The sequence below is a fragment of the Puma concolor genome, chromosome C2 (genome assembly GCF_028749965.1).
Source record: "Puma concolor isolate L17-30 chromosome C2, mPumCon1.1.hap2, whole genome shotgun sequence".
NCBI classification, from domain to species: Eukaryota; Metazoa; Chordata; class Mammalia; order Carnivora; family Felidae; genus Puma; species Puma concolor.
In genome coordinates this window covers 2048353-2064519 of record NC_141675.1, presented here as the reverse complement: position 1 = coordinate 2064519, position 16167 = coordinate 2048353, and the positions used below count along the sequence as shown (strand labels likewise).

The following is a 16167-nucleotide window of genomic DNA, read 5'->3' as shown; positions in this document are numbered from 1 at the left end:
GTTGGCAAAGGTAAAAATGTCACAGTCCTGGGGCGTCTGGGTGGCGCAGTCGGTTAAGCGTCCGACTTCAGCCAGGTCACGATCTCACGGTCCGTGGGTTCGAGCCCCGCGTCGGGCTCTGGGCGGATGGCTCAGAGCCTGGAGCCTGTTTCCGATTCTGTGTCTCCCTCTCTCTCTGCCCCTCCCCCGTTCATGCTCTGTCTCTCTCTGTCCCCCAAAAAATAAATAAACGTTGAAAAAAAAATTAAAAAAAAAATGCTTAAAAAAAAAAATGTCACAGTCCTGAAGGTTGGTGAGGAGGCTGAACAATGAGGACTCTTAGACATAGCTAGTCCAGAGAGTGAACTGGTCAGAATACTCTAGAAAATTCTGCAGCAGTATCCACTGACACCGCTAACCCCCGGAAGGCAATTCCACTCCCAGGAACCAGCAGGGAGACGCTCGCGTGTGACCCAGACGACCCAGATGAGAACAATCATGGCGGTACAGCTTGCAAATGACAACAGGCCAAAGGTCCGCCGGCAGACCGCAGGGACAGTGCTGCTGTGTTCACCTTTCGCAGACAGCAGCACAGACAACGAACCACAGCTCGGGCCACAGCACGGATGCATCTCATAGACAGGACATCACCCTAGTCTCCTCGTGGTTCCCCCGTGGGATCTGTGGGACGTTCTAGGGACAGACTGCCCAGTAAATGCATTACCATTGTGCTTCTGGACTCATTCCCCTCTGTGGAGCCAACCTCCGCTTGGTACCCAGATGTCACGGGGGGGGGAGGGGTGGTCAGGAAGTGGCCCCCAAAGGAGCCTTGGGGTGAGAGGAGCCTCCTGAGGTCAGGGAACAATTCACAGTCCGGCAAGAAGCCATACGCCCAGGTCACGAGGAGGGAGGCCAGGCTGTGGCTGGGGACAGTGATTTCTGCTACAGGGAGAATCCCCCAGGGTGGTGGGGGGTGGGTGCAGAAGCCTGAGACCCTCAGGTTTACAACAATAATGGAGTGGGGACACCTGGGGGAATCAGATCAGGTTTCTGGTGTCTGATGTCCACCCGGAATCGTTAGTCTCAACTAAATATCTGCCCCAGGCTGCAGCCCCGGGGACAGAACGAGGTGCCAGGACAGAGGCGGGCAGCTGTCGTCGGTGGGGCCAGACCACACAGCTGTCTTGGAATATCCTCCCGGCGTCACCCTCCGCCCCCACGACAGCCCCAGGACGGCTCAGGGGCAAAGAAGCAGGGCTTGCATGTGAGGCTGTGGACCCGCCCCGGTGGATGAGCCCCGGGCCCCACAAGAGTCACGAGCTCCTGTCACAACCCTTAGCGAAGCCCTCAAGGTCCTCACAAAGGTTAAGCCCAGTCGCGAGACCCCCCACACTCGGGGAAGCCCAGCTTGCGTCCTGTGTTCATGACCGCCCTCCGGCCCGGGGTTACAATCAGGGCTCCTCTTTACCACAAGCACCGTTCCTTGGTTCGGCATCTTGATCAGATTTCCAGGGAAATAAGTTAGAAAGTTAACCTAAGGTCAAGTGCAGACGTGGGCAGGTCCAGAACTCGGCGGGAGGGTGGGGAGGTCTGAAAGCCTCTTTCAAAGGTACCTTTGTGGAGAAGAGGCCACCCCAAGCTGCCAGCAGAAGGGGCGAGGCCCTGCTCACGGTGTGTGGGCGCCCGGAGGGGGCCCAGCCCGGGGTGGGGTGGGGGGGCTTACCTTTCCCGCAGGCCTGCACCAGGCCGTACCACTCCCCACAGCTGTTACACAGCAAGGTGAAGGCCGATCCACGGCGGCCGGTGGCGGGGCCCGGGGCGCACACGTACAGCAGCTCATCCCCGGTCTCCAAGCCCGTGCGGCCCTGCAGGACGGTGTGTGGGAACGAGGGCGGGTCTCCACACGGCTTGTCTGAAGAAAAGGAGGCGGCAGTCAGCCTTCCCCAACTACCGGGAGAAAACAAACCTGAACGAACAATCGGCTCTCCCCCTCCCGGGTGCTGCCTGCACCCTGAACTGGGGTCACAGGGCCCACTTCGCCTTCACCCTGGCGCCCCCAGAGCCTGGCCGGATGCCTGGCACCAATGGGGCACCTGGGTGGCTCGGTCGGGTAAGCGTCTGGCCCTAGGCTTCAGCTCAGGTCACAAGCTCACAGTTCAGGGGTTCGAGCCCCACGTGGGGCCCTGTGTGGACAGTGTGGAGCCAGCTTGGGGTTCTCTCTCTCCCTCTCTCTCTCTCTCTGCCCCTCTCCGGCTCCCCCCACTCTTGCATTCGCATGTGCGCTCACTCTCTCTCACATGAGCGCGCGCGCGCTCTCTCTTTCAAAATTAAATAAACTTAAAAAAACTTGAGTGAATAAATGTGCTACAAAGTGCTACAACTTTGTATCTTGAAATTGCCAGGCAACATGGCCCACCAATGTCTCCTCGCAGGGAAGACCCAGAAGCCAAGGTCTAGCAGCAAAGCTCCTTTCCGCCTTACTAACGAAAGCGAACAGATAGATGCTCTTGGTTCAAAAGCTAAAAGGCTACAGACCAGACGGTACAGCCGAAGGTGCCCCTCCCTTCCCCCAGCCTCTGATGGCGACCCCGTCACCAGCTTGGCGTATGCAAAGAAGCACAGATATAGGTATGGATACATACCAACATGTGTACACGTGTCTGTAGACACAGATAGGTATAGTTTTGTGTGTGGTTTTAACCTAAGTTTCTAGCATATGTATTACCGATAGCTGTTTTCTGGAGCAGTTTTAGGTTTACAGCAAAGTACAGTGGAAAGTACAGAGGGTTCCTATGTGTCCCCTGAGCCCGTACAGGCACAGTGTCCCCTATTATCCACATCCGACACCACGGGGGGCACACTTGTTACAAACTCTGAACCCACACTGTCATGCCACTTTCACTGGAAGCCCACAGTTTACATTCCGGTCCCTCTGTGGGGGAGCCCCACGCTTGCCTCTAAAGATGAAGAAGAGCCCCCCCTCCCCCATTCCCTGGAACCTCTTCCAGGGCTTTGCCCTCAGGCTGGTCCCGAGAGTCACTTTTGGGGAATGAGGCCCAGGTTTCCTTTTAAACCCTTGTTCTAAATGTCCTCTGAGAATGTTTTTACTGGTGCATATATATATATATATATATATATATTTTTTTTTTTTTTTTACTGGAAGTGAGCCTGTTAGCCATGAATGTAGGCTGGTTTGTATTAAAACTTGCAAATTGCTTATGAAAAACCCAAGACTTCAGCCAGCGACGGAGCCCTGAAGGTGAGAAGAGGCTTTCCTGCCTCCGAGCTTTCCTGCCTCCGCATCAGTGGGAGCCCTGGGGTCCGGCTCATGTGAGACCCTTGGGTTCAGAGGTCTGTGGGACAGATCCCGACACGGAGTCCAATTGTGTGGAATGAACTCTTAGCTGAAGAAGAGATTAATGGTTACAGAGCTGGGGCTTGAGACACAGGTCAGACTCCACCCCCGAGGTGGGCAGGGCCACTCCTGCTGCGATCCGAAGCCCTTCACCTACCCAGTCCTCTCATGTAGGGACAGACACAATAAATTCCCTTCAAAGTACACAAAATAACTTCGTGTTCCCACTAAGCTGTCCGGCTTCAAATTTCCCACCATTAAGTATGAGGTTATCTGTAGGGTTTTCATAGATGTTCTTTATGCAGTTGAAGAAGTTCTCCTCTGTTCCTAGTTTGCTAAATCATATCTTGAAAGGGCATTGATTTTGTCAAATGCTTTTCTGCATCTATCAATATGGTCACATGCGTTTTCTTCTTTAGCTCGTTGATGTCATGGGTTATATTAATTGATTTTTGAATGTTGCACCAGTCTTGCGTACCTGGAATGAATCCCACTTGGTTATGGTGTATAATTCTTTCTTATAGGTTGTTAGATTCAAACTGCCTAAGTTTTGTGGAGGATTTTTGCATTTATGTTCATTAGCTATTGGTCTGTGGATTTACCTTCTTGTCATGACTCTGTCTCATTTTGGTAATAGGGTAATGCTGATCTCATAGAATCTGTTAGAAAGCATTCGCTCTGCTTCTAACTTCTGGAAGAGGTTGTCTTAGTAATTGGTATTATTTCTTCCTTAAATGTTTGGTAGAATCTTCTGCGAACTCATCTGGGTCTGGTGCTCTCTGTTTGGTGAGGTTATTAACTATTGGTTCAACTTCTTTCCTTACGTGCAGGGCTGTAAACTAGAAGCCTATTTTTTCCCTAACGTTTTAGAGCTCTTTCCACATTAGCACTTTAAATTACCCCAATCTTTTGAAAGGCTATACCATAGCAAATTATTTAATCATTACAGACATTTTGATTCCAACTTTTCAGTGTTTTCAAAAAAATTTTAAGTTTATTTATTTATTTGTTTGTTTGTTTGTTTATTTATTTAGAGAAGCAAGGCAGGGAAAGAGAGAGAGGAAGAGAGAGAATCCCAAGCAGGCTCTGCACTGTCCGTGTAGAGCCCAACCTGGGGCTCAAACCCACAAACCATGAGATCATGACCTGAGCCGAAACCAAGAGTTGGACGCTTCACCTACTGAGCCACCCAGGCGCCCCTCACGTTTTCAAAAACAATGCTACAAAATGACCAGCTCATTTCGGCACATGTTTTATTAGGATAAACTTCTAGAAGCGGAATTGCTGTGTCAAAGGGATGTGGTGATGCTTGTTTTTCGTGTTCAAAGAAGGGAAATAATTTTTAATTTGAATTTCTTCTAGTTTTATGTTGGAAAGGAAAGCCTTTCAGTCAAATTACCTAAGAAGCATATTGCTTAAAAGAAGACATGCTAAAAAAAAGAAAAAGATGAAAACAGAAAATAGGACTTGTGCCTGAAGCCACCCTGATTAGCCTGTCAGCTTGTAATTTTGGTAGCACTTTCTCAAAGAGAGTCGTTGCCATGCATGTTCTTTCACACAGGAGGTTTTGAATGAAAAATGGGGTGGTTGTACTTCGGGAAGCTGGCGCAGAGTACTGCATTTTAACCCAAATTGCCTTGACTGTGAAGCCCAGGAGCTCAAGTGTTTGCTTCACGGGTGGGGCAAGTAGGCCATCTGAAACTTGCCACAAATCCAGGGGTCCCCCCAGCCGAGCAGAGAAGCGTCAACCCTGGGTTCACTGGGTCTGAGCAGGGCATCCTGGGAAGAACGGACCAAGCCTCAGTCAAGCAGGCGGGCCCGAATTCCAGCTAGCACCTCAGGGGCTACAGCCTCCCTCGCTCTCTCCACCATCCTCGGCCGGCCAGGACTCGTGCTGGATGTGCCAACTTTCTCTCCTCTTCCCAGGATCTAGTCCTGGAAACCGGAGGCTCTTGGTCCAACACTCACTATCAAAGGACCGGTAAATCCCATCGGTCTCACACGGTGCTATCTGTGGGACACGACACCAACTCCTTGGAAGGAAAATCCAGGGGCAGAGTCACTGTTCCCAGAGTCGACAAAGGGGCGCTTCAGGCCAAATTCGCAGCCTGCCAGATTCGCGGGATCTTCTCCCTCAGAGTTAATTTGCAGAGTGGCACAGGCTGGAATGTGTCTCGGGAAAACTGCAATCGTGCTGCTGAGGGTCTGCATACACACACCGTGTATTTCTGAATTTCCCGCAAATGCTCAAGACAGGAAACACACGGCTTCTTGGTGGTGTAATTTCAGAAACTCCAGGACAACAGTTCCGTGTGCTAACACAACCAAGCACATGTCAAAAGCACCACCCACGTCCAGGCACAACTTGAATCATTTCTTTTCATTAGCCTTCCCATCTTGAACCTCCCGAGGGAGCTCGGGGAAGCAGCTGGCTATATACCTGGGTCCTCTTCTCTTCAGGGAAACTTCCATTTGGGCAGCCTTTATTTCTACTTCTCCATCATTCCGCAGGTAGGGACTGCGGTTGGTGGATTTCTCAGACCCTCAAGCTGGATTTCAGCAATTGCAACATAAAGGGCAATTTCTATTAGTTTCCCTTCCAAGAAAAGAGATTTTATAGAAGATCTTGTCTATAAAATCGTATTATAAAATAAACGACTCATTTGCCAATCACAGCTTGTGAAAACCAGTTTCCACAGGTTTAGAACTCATATAAAACTTGATGCTTCTCTTTTGCGAAACTTGAAGCCTACAGACCCTCATTATTACTTTGCAAAACCAAAATGTAGAAATTCTGATACAAATGCTCAGCCTTTCCTCCTTCCTTTTGGTGTTTCTAAGCTACGTGAGGCAGCTGTCTTCTGGGCTAACCTACCCCGTTCCGTCCCACCCTACTCACCCCATACACAACCAGCACTGCCCTCCCCATTCTGTCCAATTTTGTTCTTAGTCCCCAAGCTCTTCAAACTTGAACATGACCAGAATCACCTGAAGGCTGGTAGTGCACACACACACACACACACACACTCTCTCTCTCTCTCTCTCTTTCACATGCACACACACTCTCTCTCTCTCTCTCTCACATGCACACACACACACACACTACTCTGAGTTTCTAACTCGGCAGAAGGTCATGGTTAGGGCCCAAGAATTTGCATTTGTAACAGGTTCCCAGGTGATGTTAGTACTATTTGGTCCAGGGACTGTTCTTGGAGAACTACTGCTCTAGATAAAAACCTACCCCCCAAAACGGGCTAAACTAATATATGGCGACGGGAATCAGAACAGAGATTGCCTTGGCTCTGCTGGGATGAGGACAGGCAGAGGAGTTTTGGAAAAGGGCTCCGGGGAACTTTCTGGGGTAAAGGAAATGTTCTGTATCACAACTGGGTGTTGGTTACGCAGGTGTATACATTTGTCAAAACTCATCAAACTTAAGATCTGTGCATTTTGCTGATATAAATCATACCTCCATGAAATAAGTTAATTTAAAAAATACCTCCCCTCCAGAAAGTCTGTAATTTATTCAGCATGAGGTATAAATGGGTGAAAATTTCTCACAACCTCTCCCAAGGGAAACTGCATTTGACAAGGATCTGTACCTTTTAGGGGAGTGGTTTCCAATTTGCAGACTTTCTACCCTAGAAGTATTACAGTATTTGCAAGGTGTGGGAAAGCTCATACGCAGTTAAATCTTGTGTCAATCAATAAATTTAAATCAATTACTGTCACATGGAATCTACAAGAAACCAGTTCTGGAGTTTCCCCTCCTAAAAATAATTTTCAAAAGTTCTAGAATGAAATGATATCATGTCTGGCATTTGTTTTAAAATATCTCAATAGGGGGCGCCTGGGTGGCTCAGTTGGTTGAGTGTCCGACTTCGGCTCAGGTCATGATCTCACGGTCCGTGGGTTCGAGCCCCGCGTCGGGCTCTGTGCTGACAGCTCAGAGCCTGGAGCCTGCTTCAGATTCTGTGTCTCCCTCTCTCTCTGCCCCTCCCCTGCTCATGCTCTGTCTCTCTCTGTCTCAAAGATAAATAAAAACATTAAAAAAAATTAAAATATCTCGATGGGAGAAAAACACTGGAGAAAATAGATGAAATCAAGTTGGCAAAATATTGCCTACTGAAGCTGGGTGATGGGCACATGGGGACTGGTGATACTATTCTTCCTGTTTTTGTTTGTTTGAAAGTTTTCATGATAAAAAATTTAAAAATTATCCATATGGGTATTTCTTATACAAGCCAGAAAACCTGAAAAAAATCACAGGGAAAAAATGCCACAGGAAAAATTAAAATTCTCTTCGAATTTCACCAATGATAACCATTGTTAACATGGGTTTTGTTTTGAGTTTTGCACACACACAGTATCTTGCCACACTGTGATATAACTGTTTTGTTCTGTAGCTTATTCATTTAACATTATATTGTGGTATTTTCCCTACCAACAGATAATTGAATCATTGGAATTTACTTGTAAATGACTATATATTAATCCATTTGTAATGGATTTATCAGAGTGGACTCCCCCACTGTTAAACATTAACTTTGTTTCCAATTTTCCCTACTAAGTAATTAATATCTTTGTAACATACTTTTGTACTTATCCAAGCTCATTCCTTAGAATAAAATGTTCAAAGCAGAATTGATGGATGAAATGGTGTATGAATTTTTTGAAAGGGCATACACATTTTTAAAGCTTCTGACAGGTTATGCCAAGTTGAATATGAGTGTTTTAAGAATCTACACCCCTCAGTGGTGTATAATCTTGCCTGTTTGTCCTCAGCACCCTGGGGACTATCATTTTCATAAACTTGGACAATTTCATGAACCAAAAAAGTGATTTCTTATACAAACATGCATATGTTTAAATTGGTAAAAAGAGTTGAATATTTATTGACCAACTGTATTTCTTAAAAGTATTTCTGTATTTCGGTCTTTACCTTATCAACCTATAAGAGATTTCCTTACATCAGTACAACAATGCATTGTCTCACCTTCCCAAATTCTTAACCAAACACTTAGCACTAACTATCAAATACTCCACCCATCCTTCTCCCACTGATCTGAAGTCTCACCATCCACTATGTACTGATATACTCCCACTATATACTAACACTTAAGCACATTGGGTCTGTCTGGGTACTTCCAGCCTTCTGCTTTCGAGGATTTATCTACTGTGCCCTCTACAGTGCCAAATGATTTTGCTTGCTATAGCTTTAAAATGTATTTTGATATCTGAGCCTTTCTCATTATTTGAGGAATGGAAATATGTGAGTGAGACGGGAGGCTAAAATACAACGGAGGCAGGTGTGAGTTTAGGGCAGGCCGTTGTAAGCCGGGTAGGAAGTCTGGAATTTGTCCAGTGGGGAAAGGGGGACAGTTAAAGAGTTTAGAGCAGGAAAGAACACAATCCCCGTGGCACTTTAGAAGGAGCACAGTTGCAGGGTAGAGAACGGATTGAGGAAACAATCTGAAAACTGAAAGGAGCAATGAGGAGGCCATTTGAGACGTCCAAGGGAGCAGGACAGGGGCCGATGTGACGTGCAGATGGCAAGAGCCAGGTGAATCCGGGAGATACTGAGTAGGGAGGTTTTGGAGAACTTACAACAGAAAAGTTGTGGGAGTAAAGGAGAGGATGGGGCAAGGGAGAGGGTAAGGAGGTTAAAGGACATGAGCACAGTGCAGGACTGGTGGCGTTCGAGGTGCTAAAAGAAGCATCTGTAAGTAGCTGCGTGTGTGGAATCTGAGGCTTAGTGGAGACCCCTAGGCTTAGGGAGACCCCAAATGAGTATTTGGATGAAAATTGAAGCCACTGCGGAGTTAGGGGAGATGAGGGCCCAGGTGAGAGTCCCAGGAGGTGAGCAGAGAATGAAGAGTTCATAGAGGTCACACCGCTGCAGCCAGGCAGATACACAGGCAACCCAAAGGAAGTCAAAGGAAAACGTGTTTCAAGGACGAAGGCATGACCCAGTACTTAAGGCTGCAGACAGCAAGCAAAATGCACCACAGTCGTCCATAGGGAAGCCTCCAGTAGCCTTGGTGACAGCACTTGCACTCACGTGATAGGACAGAAGCCAGAAAGCAGCGGACAGAGGGATGAAGAAACGATGGGAGGTGAGATCATAGAGACGGTGAATATAGAGGAATTTTAGGGCCATGAAGGGGAGGAGAGAGAGAGGATGGCAGCTAAAGAGAGCTGTTCAATGAGTGTATGAATTAGTTTCTAAACAGTTTCATTTGCTCTGACTCCTTAAAGTAATGCCCTCTCTTTTGAAATGTTGACACCTTTCACTTGTATCATAATTCCTCTCTGTTTGCTTGCTGATTCCAACTGACCAGTGGTGTGCTGGTAAATACTAACAACAGGCTCCTCGTTGGGGGTGGGGGGGTGGGGATTGTCTCTGCCAGGAGGCTGACCCTGTCTAATGCAGCACGCAGTAGACAAGGTCTTAGTGCAATTTCTGACACAGTTCCCGAGAAATCGTGGTTATAAAAGGAGCCTGAAATAATTAAAGATAGGCAGAGGGATATATGTATGAGGATGCTCAATCATGGTATTATTTATTACAACGAAAACCACACAACTACCAAAATGTCTGAGAACAGGAGAATGTCTAATTTAGGGTACACTCATAATAGGCTGTTGTAATAGCCGTTAAAAAAATCATCCTTTGGAGCATATTCACTGTCATGGGAAGATGTACATTACGGAGTGAAAAAGACAGAATGCAAACCTATATATGGTCCATAGAATCCCAAATTGGTGAACTAAATAAAAAATGCAGGGTAAAAAGATCTGTCTGACGATGAAGTACTTCTCTCAAGGCAGACTTGTCGTGAATGATTTTCATTTTCTTTTTTTAATTTTTTCAAAGTTTATTTTTGAGACAGAGACAGAGTGTGAGCAGGAGAGGGGCAGAGAGAGAGGGAGACACAGAACTCGAAGCAGGATCTAGGCTCTGAGCTGTCAGCACAGAGCCCGATGTGGGGCTCGAACCCACAAACTACCCTAGGACCCAGCAATAGCACTGCTAGGAATTTACCCAGGGGGTACAGGAGTGCTGATGCATAGGGGCACCTGCACCCCAATGTTTATAGCAGCATTTTCAACAATAGCCAAATTATGGAAAGAGCCTAAATGTCCATCAGTTGACGAATGGATAAAGACGATGTGGTTTATATATACAATAGAATACTACTTGGCAAAGAGAAAGAATGAAATCAGGCCATTTGCAGCAACGTGGATGGAACTGGAGGGTATTATGCTGAGTGAAATAAGTCAGAGAAGGACAGATATCATATGTCTGCACTCATATGTGGATCTTGAGAAACTTAACAGAAGACCATGGGGGAGGGGAAGGGGGAAAAATAGTTATAGACAGGGAGGGAGGCAAACCACAAGAGACTCTTGAATACGGAGAACAATCTGATGGTTGCAGGGGGTGGGGGGAGAGGGGAAAGTGGGTGATGGGCACTGAGGAGGGCACCCGTTGGGATGAGCACCGGGTGTTGTATGGAAGCCAATTTGACAATAAATCATGTTAACAAACAGAGAGAACCGTCTACTCTCAAAAATTCCTTACTGCTCTTAAAGAGGTGAGCATCCAGCTCCCTCCTCGATGACGTAAAGGAAGGGAAGAACCCCTTCTCTGTTTTCAGGGGAAACACAGGCAATTGTCCAGGATGCAGAGGAAGCAGTGTGCAGTGCTGAGCAGGTAAGGCGGCTGGTAGGAAGGGGCAGCCCGGCCAGGGGGGAGACAGAGGCATACCTTTCATGGAAGCTTGGGGGTGCACCAGGGAGGGGGCGAGAAGAGACGTGACGCCTGCAGACGTCAGGCCCTCGACCCCACAGACGAGCCGCCAAGAGAAGCAAAGCCAGAGAACCCGCGCGGAGGCCGCTTATGCCATCGGCATCCAGCTGGTTAAAAATAACTTCACTTATTAGTTTAAGTGAGATCACCAGAGGGCTGGAAACTCACTGTCAGTGAAACAAAAATACTGGAAGGAAAATAAGAAAAGTCTACATTCATGATGAGCTTTATTTCAAAAAAGAAACCCAGGAAGGAAGCTGCCAGGATATTCCACAGGCTCTGTTTTCCTTCTGAGCTCTCTATGAGGCCCACGTCTGCCATTTTCGGAGTGAACACGCTTCGTTGTTCCCATCTTGCCAAAGAGAAGTGGGAGCACAGAGTTAAGTGCCGTGAAGCATCGTCAGGGAAGAGGCAACCTCAGGAGGGGATACTGCCCTGGCGCCTATGCTGAACCACACCTCACCTCCACCACCACAGGAGCCGCAAGGACGCCCGTTCCCCTCGGCTTCTGCTAAGGCCTTACACCTTCAGCACACAGGTTTCCCTCGTTGACTGCGCTGTCAACAAAGGCTCCACTGAGGAAAAGTAACGGCTCCACTGAGTAGGGCGAGGGCTGCATGGGAGCGGTTTCAAGGCTCAAAAGGACGAAAGGAGGCTCTGAACAGGGACGGCGCTCTCTCTGAGTGACTCTGGCAGAATCCATCCTACTTTTCTAGAATATTCAAGGGAGAGCAGCCCTCCATCCCTAACACCCCCTCAGCATGCATTCCTCAGTCCCCTTCATGGCCCACCCGAAGCCTCCTCATAAATCAGGCCTGTAGGACCAAGACTCCAGTCCTCCCCACATGAGGCTATCCCTCTCGACCTGGAGGTGAGGGGAGGCCAGGCCAGGCTCAGGCAAAGTGTTCTGGGAGGCAGGACTCTGGAGCACTAATGAGGCACACACAGTGCTCCCTCTACTAAAATGACATCACCCTTCACATAGGCTGACAGCCATCACGAATTGGCTTCCCATGTTGGTTCCCACGATTCAGAGTGTTTTTTGTTTTTCCTGTTGTTGTTATTGTTGTTGTTTTTTGGAGAACTTCGTAGACCATTTCTTTGTTGTTGGAAATTTTTTATTTTTACATAGTTTAACGTTCCAGAAAAATTTTAAGAATCAGGATTTCCACAAAGCTGTTTATCCAGGGGGCCACGGCACGGATGGCTCAGTCCATTAAGCATCCACGTGCAACTCTTCACTTGGGTTCAGGTCATGATCTTACGGCTGGTGAGATCGAGGCCCGTGTTGTGCTTGGTGCTGAAAGCACAGAGCCTGCTTGGGATTCTCTCTTCCTCTCTCTGTCTCTGTCCCTCCCCTGCTCTCACTTGCTCTCTCTCGAAATAAACATTAAAAAAAACGAAACCTGAAAAACCCATTTATCTGGATTTACCAAGGTGTTTTCATTTCACCCATTTGCTTTATCGTTTCCCCCTCTCTAGATAGATAAATAGATACATGATAAATATAGATATCTATTTATACAGAGACAAACATATGTATGTTTGTGTATATATATCTATATATGTATGTATATCTGTATCTGTAATTCTTTCCTGAACCACTTGAGAGTATGTTGTAGGTATGATGTCTCTTCATCCCTAAAACCTTGGTACACATTTCAAGAACAGGGGTATTCTCTTACACAATTGCAGTACAGTTACTAAACGATTATCTAATTCCTAATCCATATTCAGATGTTATCAATTATAGCTATTTCCTTCTGGTCCAGGATACGGCCCAGGCTCACAAATTATATTTTGCATTTTGTCGTCAAGTCTTTTTAGCCTATTTTAATCTAGAACAGTTGCTTTGCCTTGCTCCTCTGAGACATTTTTAAAGGCATTTTGTAGACTGTTTCTCAGTTTGAGTTTGGCTAATGTTTCTTCATGATTAGAGTCAAACTATGCCTTTTTGGCAGGAATACCCCTGAATTGAAGTTGTGCTCCTCTGAGTGCGGTATATCACAAGGCACATTGTGTTGGTTTGGCAAAAACTCAGTAATTCTGGAGTTGCTATCACGGCTTTGAGCTTGGTGCCCTACGGGATGTGAATCGATGTTTCCAAACTCTGGCTTCACGCACTACACTTGCATAGACGCAACCTGTCTGAAGGCCTGTGAGGCGGGAAGCCCAGGCTACCCTGTTGGATGATGATGAACAATGGTTCAGTGGCCCCTGGTGCCCTAGCCAACAGCCACCAACTCCCAGAAGCAAGGCCACCTAACCAGCCACTGACTGTAGACTCCTGAATGAGCCCAGCTGAGCCCAGCAGCAAAACACAAACCGCTGGTCCAAAAAAGGCGGTGAACTCAATAAATAGTTGTTCAACGCCACCACATTGTGGGGTGTTATGTTACGTAGCAGAAGCTAACTGACACCCCTTGTTATCAGGGAAAGAAAAGACTCAGAAGCCCCACATATTCACTGAAGGAAGAAAGTCATGCTCTCTTTCTTCTGGCTCTGTTCTGTCTCTCTCAGGGATCTGAGCTTTTGCCTGTGTTTGGGATTCAAAGGATCATTCTAATTTACTTAGGTGATTTTGAAAAACAAACCATGGGTATTGTTCTCCCCAGGCCCTGCAGAGCAAGGCCACATCATTCACTAGCTCAACTGGGCAGATACTAGGAGACTCTCCCAACACACCCTTCCATAGCAATTAGCAAATGAAGAAACCCTTCTGGAGGAAGAGCCCGTAGGAGCAGAGAAACCTGTCACTGATAAGCATCTAACGGGCACCAGCCAGGGCCTTGGGGTTCCCCTGGCTCTCTGACTTCCCAACTCCTCTGATCCCTTCCTCCGAGATTAGGATTGGTGCCTCTAGAATACAGCCTGAGGGTTTGTATTCCTAACAGGTCCATTTGGTATTTCTCATCATCAGAGCGGTTTGGGACACTCTGCATTAGGAAAGCAGCTCTCGGGGCGCCTGGGTGGCTCAGTCGGTTAAGTGTTCGACTTTGGCTCAGGTTCTCACGGTTTGTGGGTCCGAGCCCCGCATCAGGCTCTGTTCTGACAGCTCAGCCCGGAGCCTGCTTTGGATTCTGCATCTCCCTCTCTCTCTGTTCCTCCCCTGCTCTCACTCTCTCTCTCTTTCTCTCAAAAATAAAGATTAAAAAAAAAAATTTAAAAAAAAAAAAAAAAAAGGAAAGCAGCTCTCAAGCTGGACGATGTGTTAAAATCACTGAAGAGCTTTAAAGAACCCGAATGCCCAGAACATTTATATCTGAATGTCTAGGGCTGGTACCCAGGAATCAGTACCTCTTAAAACCTCCCAGATGAGGCCAATGTGCAGCCAAGCAGTATGCTGATTTCCAGCACTGACGAGTAAGCAGCTGTCTTTTGCCCTGTTTGCACGTACACCGCCCTCTCAACAGCACGTGTTTCTGATAATGAAGGTGTACTGATTTCAGTGCACATGAGATGCTATCCTGGAGACTCCAGTGTGGTTTTCTCACTGCTCAGCCGATTTACCAGAGGGAAGCAGAATCATCCATCCTGGGAGCAGTTTCCTAAATCCTGTAAATTTCCTTTTGGGGAAAAAAATGATTTTTTTTTCCTTTTTAGTGTGCTGTCCACTGCGAAGACAGACCGAAGGACAAGCTGTATCAGCAACTGTAGCAGATGCTGCAGGGGTCTGCCCCGCATCACCTAGATGCCTTGATCATTTCCATGGTGGTTCCTGGTGGGCACTTTTGCATCTTTGCCGGAGGGTGGCACTCAGGCTACTGGAACCCTTTGCCAGCACACATCGTAAACCAGAAGAGCCTGGGGATTTACATCTCCCTGAAGCAGCCCTTATCCAATGACTGACAGGTGCACTGGTGTGGCTACCCCTGCCTTCTCACCCCTGATCAGGGAAACTGGTGACCTTCACTGTCTCCTGAGACCTCCTGTAGGACCGAGCCAAAGTCACCCGTCACCTCACCGCCACTGTGGACTTTGCTGAGTGTGGCACCCCTGCTTTCTCTGCCCACTGCCCCACTGCCCTACTGGCTTTTCTTTGGAAGCCTTTCTCGTCGCAAGGTCTGCTTCCGGAGAATGCAGCCTCAGATGGCAACCACCATGCACACCCTCCAGAACCTTTACAAGGGTTCTGGCACTGACCTTCATCCTTCATACAGAGGGCATTGGACCTGCCACCAGGAACCGGGCTGCTTTCAATTCTCACGTCCACGGCTCTCATGATTTGCTGCTCACCCTTCCCCTTGCCGCACACGGTTGTCCTGAAACACACAAAGAAGACTGTGTCAGGGGGACTAAGAACGGGAAAGAACAATTCTTTTCTGCTGTCGGTTCGGAATCAGCAGACATTTTTCTGATTTAGGATCTCTGGCTGAAAGCATCCGTAGGGAAATACTCTCCCCAAACACATGTCTACACTCAGGAAGACACAGGTGACGCTTCAGGGAGGCCAAAGTTACCAATTCAAGTTTCAGAGGAAGGACCTCATTGATCTTTTCTAGTGTATGGTTTTGTTTTGCTATGTTTATTTCACAAAATGCTGCTTTTTTTTTTTATTAGTTCCTTTCTTTGGGAGGGGGTTTTTCTGTTCCTTTTCAGATTTCTTAAGACGGATCGTAACTTAGTTTATAAACTTTTAGCCTTTCCTCTTCTCTAACACAAGCATTTAAATGCTTTACGTGTTCCTCTGGGTACAGCTTTAGTAGGCATCTTACAAGTTTGAGTATGTTATCGTTTTAATATCATTCAGTTCTACGTACATGCTACTTAACAAACCATAATGTATCTTTGCCCCGTGATATATTTAGGGGTATCTTTGGTCAACAGCAAGTAGTAGAATTTTTTTTTAAATCTTTGTTTTCTAAATGAAGCGCCCCATCTATTTTAATCTCATTTAATCACAGATCTCTGTGAATTGAAACCTGCCATCTTTCTATTCGTTCTGCGCATTCTTTCTTCCTCTCTTTTCTTTCTCCTACTTTGGTTGTTTGAATTCTTTTTTTTTTTTTTTTTTTTGGCA

At 47.1% G+C, this 16167-nt stretch overlaps 1 protein-coding gene across 1 annotated transcript in view; it reads right to left on the bottom strand.

Moving 5' to 3' along the window:
• SUSD5 (sushi domain containing 5) overlaps nt 1–16167 on the bottom strand; it is a 54652-nt gene that overhangs the window by 23476 nt on the left and 15009 nt on the right. The window contains exons 3-4 of the mRNA XM_086720339.1: nt 15291–15409; nt 1703–1891 (exon numbers count right to left, since the gene is read on the bottom strand). Of these exons, the coding sequence (XP_086576465.1) occupies nt 1703–1891; nt 15291–15409 (308 nt within the window). The remainder of the gene's footprint in view (nt 1–1702; nt 1892–15290; nt 15410–16167) is intronic.